The 3,149-nt window shown below is 23.6% G+C and overlaps 1 protein-coding gene across 1 annotated transcript; it reads left to right on the top strand.

Moving 5' to 3' along the window:
• Positions 1 to 1,249: 1,249 nt before the first annotated feature.
• On the top strand, positions 1,250 to 2,136 carry LOC137624936 (keratin-associated protein 19-8-like). The gene is made up of 2 exons (XM_068355867.1): positions 1,250 to 1,296; positions 1,797 to 2,136. Exons 1-2 carry the CDS (start codon positions 1,288 to 1,290, stop codon positions 2,022 to 2,024), a joined length of 237 nt encoding a protein of 78 aa, XP_068211968.1. The 5' UTR covers positions 1,250 to 1,287; the 3' UTR covers positions 2,025 to 2,136.
• Positions 2,137 to 3,149: the final 1,013 nt, after the last annotated feature.

Below are 3,149 nucleotides of genomic sequence, written 5' to 3'. Positions count from 1 at the left end.
TTTTTTTTTATTCATTTCCATTTTCAATATATCATTTTTTTTTTAAACTCTCCTTTACACGCAAAAAAAAAATCTGAAGGACAGAATAATACAGATATCCAAATGAGAGAAAATCAAGAGAAAGAAATAAAGAAAAAATAGTCGATTCTGGCAACTCAGTCACTAATGCCAAATGCATTGCATCAATTTCTATTAAGTAACTTACTTTTTTCTTCGCTTTTTTTTTTGGAATCCGCTGTCGCGATTATTCAGGAAAATATGAAATGAATTAATATTATTAGACAGAAGAAATATATATATATATATATATATATATATATATATATATATATATATATAAATATATATATATATATATATATATATATATATATATATATATATATATATATATATATATTTATATATATATGTATATATATATATATATATATATATATATATATATATATATATATATATATATATATATATATATATATATATATATATATATTTATACTTATATATGAGTGTGTGTGTGTTTATATACACACAAATAATTGTGTAAGTAAATAAATTTGTTTAAGGGTTTTATATATATATATATATATATATATATATATATATATATATATATATATATATATACATATATATATATATATATATATATATATATATATATATATATATATACATATATAAATACGCACATGAGTCTTTATATATATATATATATATATATATATATATATATATATATATATATATATATATATATATATATATATATATATATATATTTACACACATTTATAAATATATATATATATATATATATATATATATATATATATATATATATATATATATATATATACAGTATATATATATGGCGATTGAGGGTGGCGGGGGTTGTCTCGATAGGTATAACAATGTTGGGGAAGAACGTGGGGAGCCGTTTGAACGTTTGCCAAACCTTACAAGGATGACAACACCGGGATTTACCCTTTTGTTGCGTCATTGCGTAACTTCTTCTTCAACTTTGCGGCAATATTGCAGCAGTTTTATTTACCCAAAACACGTGATTTATAAGTAATAGTTATAATAAAAAATGATCCGTTGTAATTGAAATTGAACATAATAACGTTTAAGGAAAAACTTGTTAGTCTAGTTTTAAAATAGAGGTTGTTGGCAACTCTCCGCTGAGAGACGTTTTTCGTATAAATAGATGTCTGCATTGGACGGAGATGAACAGATCTCCAGAATCAACGAAGCAAACGTCAGAGATTCCATTTACTCAACATGAAGACGGTAAGATTTTTAAAGAATTTATGGAATGAAAAAGTAATAAGCAATAATATTATAACTGCCATCTCATATCTCGTAATTCTATGCAGAAAACATCACGCAAATTAGAAATATCTTGGAATAATAAATCAATTTACCTTCATTATTCATGGAATGCTCGTTTTTTAATTTCAATGGATTGTTAATACCTAAGAAAAATAGAGCATACCTTACTGGGAATAATTCTAACTATCAAATTATATATCTCATTGATTTGTCTGGTCGTTTGCTTTGATATCAGTACAAACAACCATTCATCCATAAACATGTCCTGCCTACTAGGAACGTTTCTTTTTTTTTTCTTCTTTCTTTCTTTAAATGTTATGCTCATAGATCACAAAAGTATTTAGATAAATATTTATTTTCAATTACTTCCATTTTGCTTTATTATCTTTGATGCAACGAATTTAAGATTGGCCTTATTTGAAAGTTTTGTAAACTGACTCTTTATATTTCCCTTGCAGATCTGTGTTGCCCTCTTGGTGTTGGTGGCCCTTTTTGCCCTCATGGAACTGACTGGAGCCCTTCCAGCACCTGAACCCAGCAGACGACATTTCTTTGGAGGTAGTCCCTACGGATTCGGCGGCTATGGCTACAGACCACATGGCTTTGGCTTTGGTTACGGTGGATACGGAGGTGGATTTGGAGGCTTTGGTGGAGGCTACGGTGGATTTGGAGGATTTTACGGTTGAAAATGAGGTTTTATAACGATACAAAAGGATACAACATCGATGTCCTTTGTGGAAAGAAAAAATCTGTCGGATTAATCTAAGATTTATCAGAGATTTGAATGTTATTTTAATATCACAGTAAGAATATTTTTTACATGACTATTAAAATATATTTTTCTAATGAATATAAGTTTTAATACACCATTTCTATCTTAAGTGTTTACGAACATGACTCTCAAGTTTCACATTTCCTTTTCATAATTAGGTGACTGGTCTGATTTAATGAGGTTTTCCTTTCATGCTTTCGTTTATTGAAATTTGTTATCAGCTTTCTTGCATAAGGATTGGTTACACAAATCAATCTTTAATAATAATAATAATAATAATAATAATAATAATAATAATAATAATAATAATAATAATAATAATAATCATAATACTAATATTAATAGTAATAATAATAATAATAATAATAATAATAATAATAATAATAATAATATTAATAATAATAATGGTAATAATAATAGTGATAATGATAATTATAATAATAATAATAATAGAAATAATAATAATAATAATAATAATAATAATAATAAAAACAATAATAATATTAATAATAATAATAATAATGACAATATTAATAATAATAATAATAATAATAATAATAATAATAATAATGATAATAATAATAATAATATAATGATATTAATAAAAATTATAACAATGATTATAACAACAACAACAACAACAACAACAATAATAATAATAATAATAATAATAATAATAATAATAATAATAATAATAATAATAATAATTATAATAATAATAAAAATAATAATAATAATTTTAATAATGATTATAACAACAACAATAATAATAATAATAATAATAAAAATAGTAACAACTATATTAATTAAAACAATAATATTAATAGCAATATATTTTGCATGCGTATTGAATCTTATTTTTCTTGCGGTCAATACAAATCCTTTGTTGGGTAAATAGGCCATAAAAGGCCATAAAAACTCTTTTCTATTCTTCAACGAATTTCTATAGTTTCTCTGGCCAATGATCCTCCTCCTGTCCTGAAAGCGAGTGTCAAGATACGCATGAATATATTCATAAATAGAGCCTCATTAACTGTGC

Source organism: Palaemon carinicauda, chromosome 31, assembly GCF_036898095.1.
Source record: "Palaemon carinicauda isolate YSFRI2023 chromosome 31, ASM3689809v2, whole genome shotgun sequence".
NCBI classification, from domain to species: domain Eukaryota; kingdom Metazoa; phylum Arthropoda; class Malacostraca; order Decapoda; family Palaemonidae; genus Palaemon; species Palaemon carinicauda.
The sequence above is the reverse complement of the archived record's forward strand: the minus strand, read 5'-3'. Positions and strand labels throughout refer to the sequence as shown.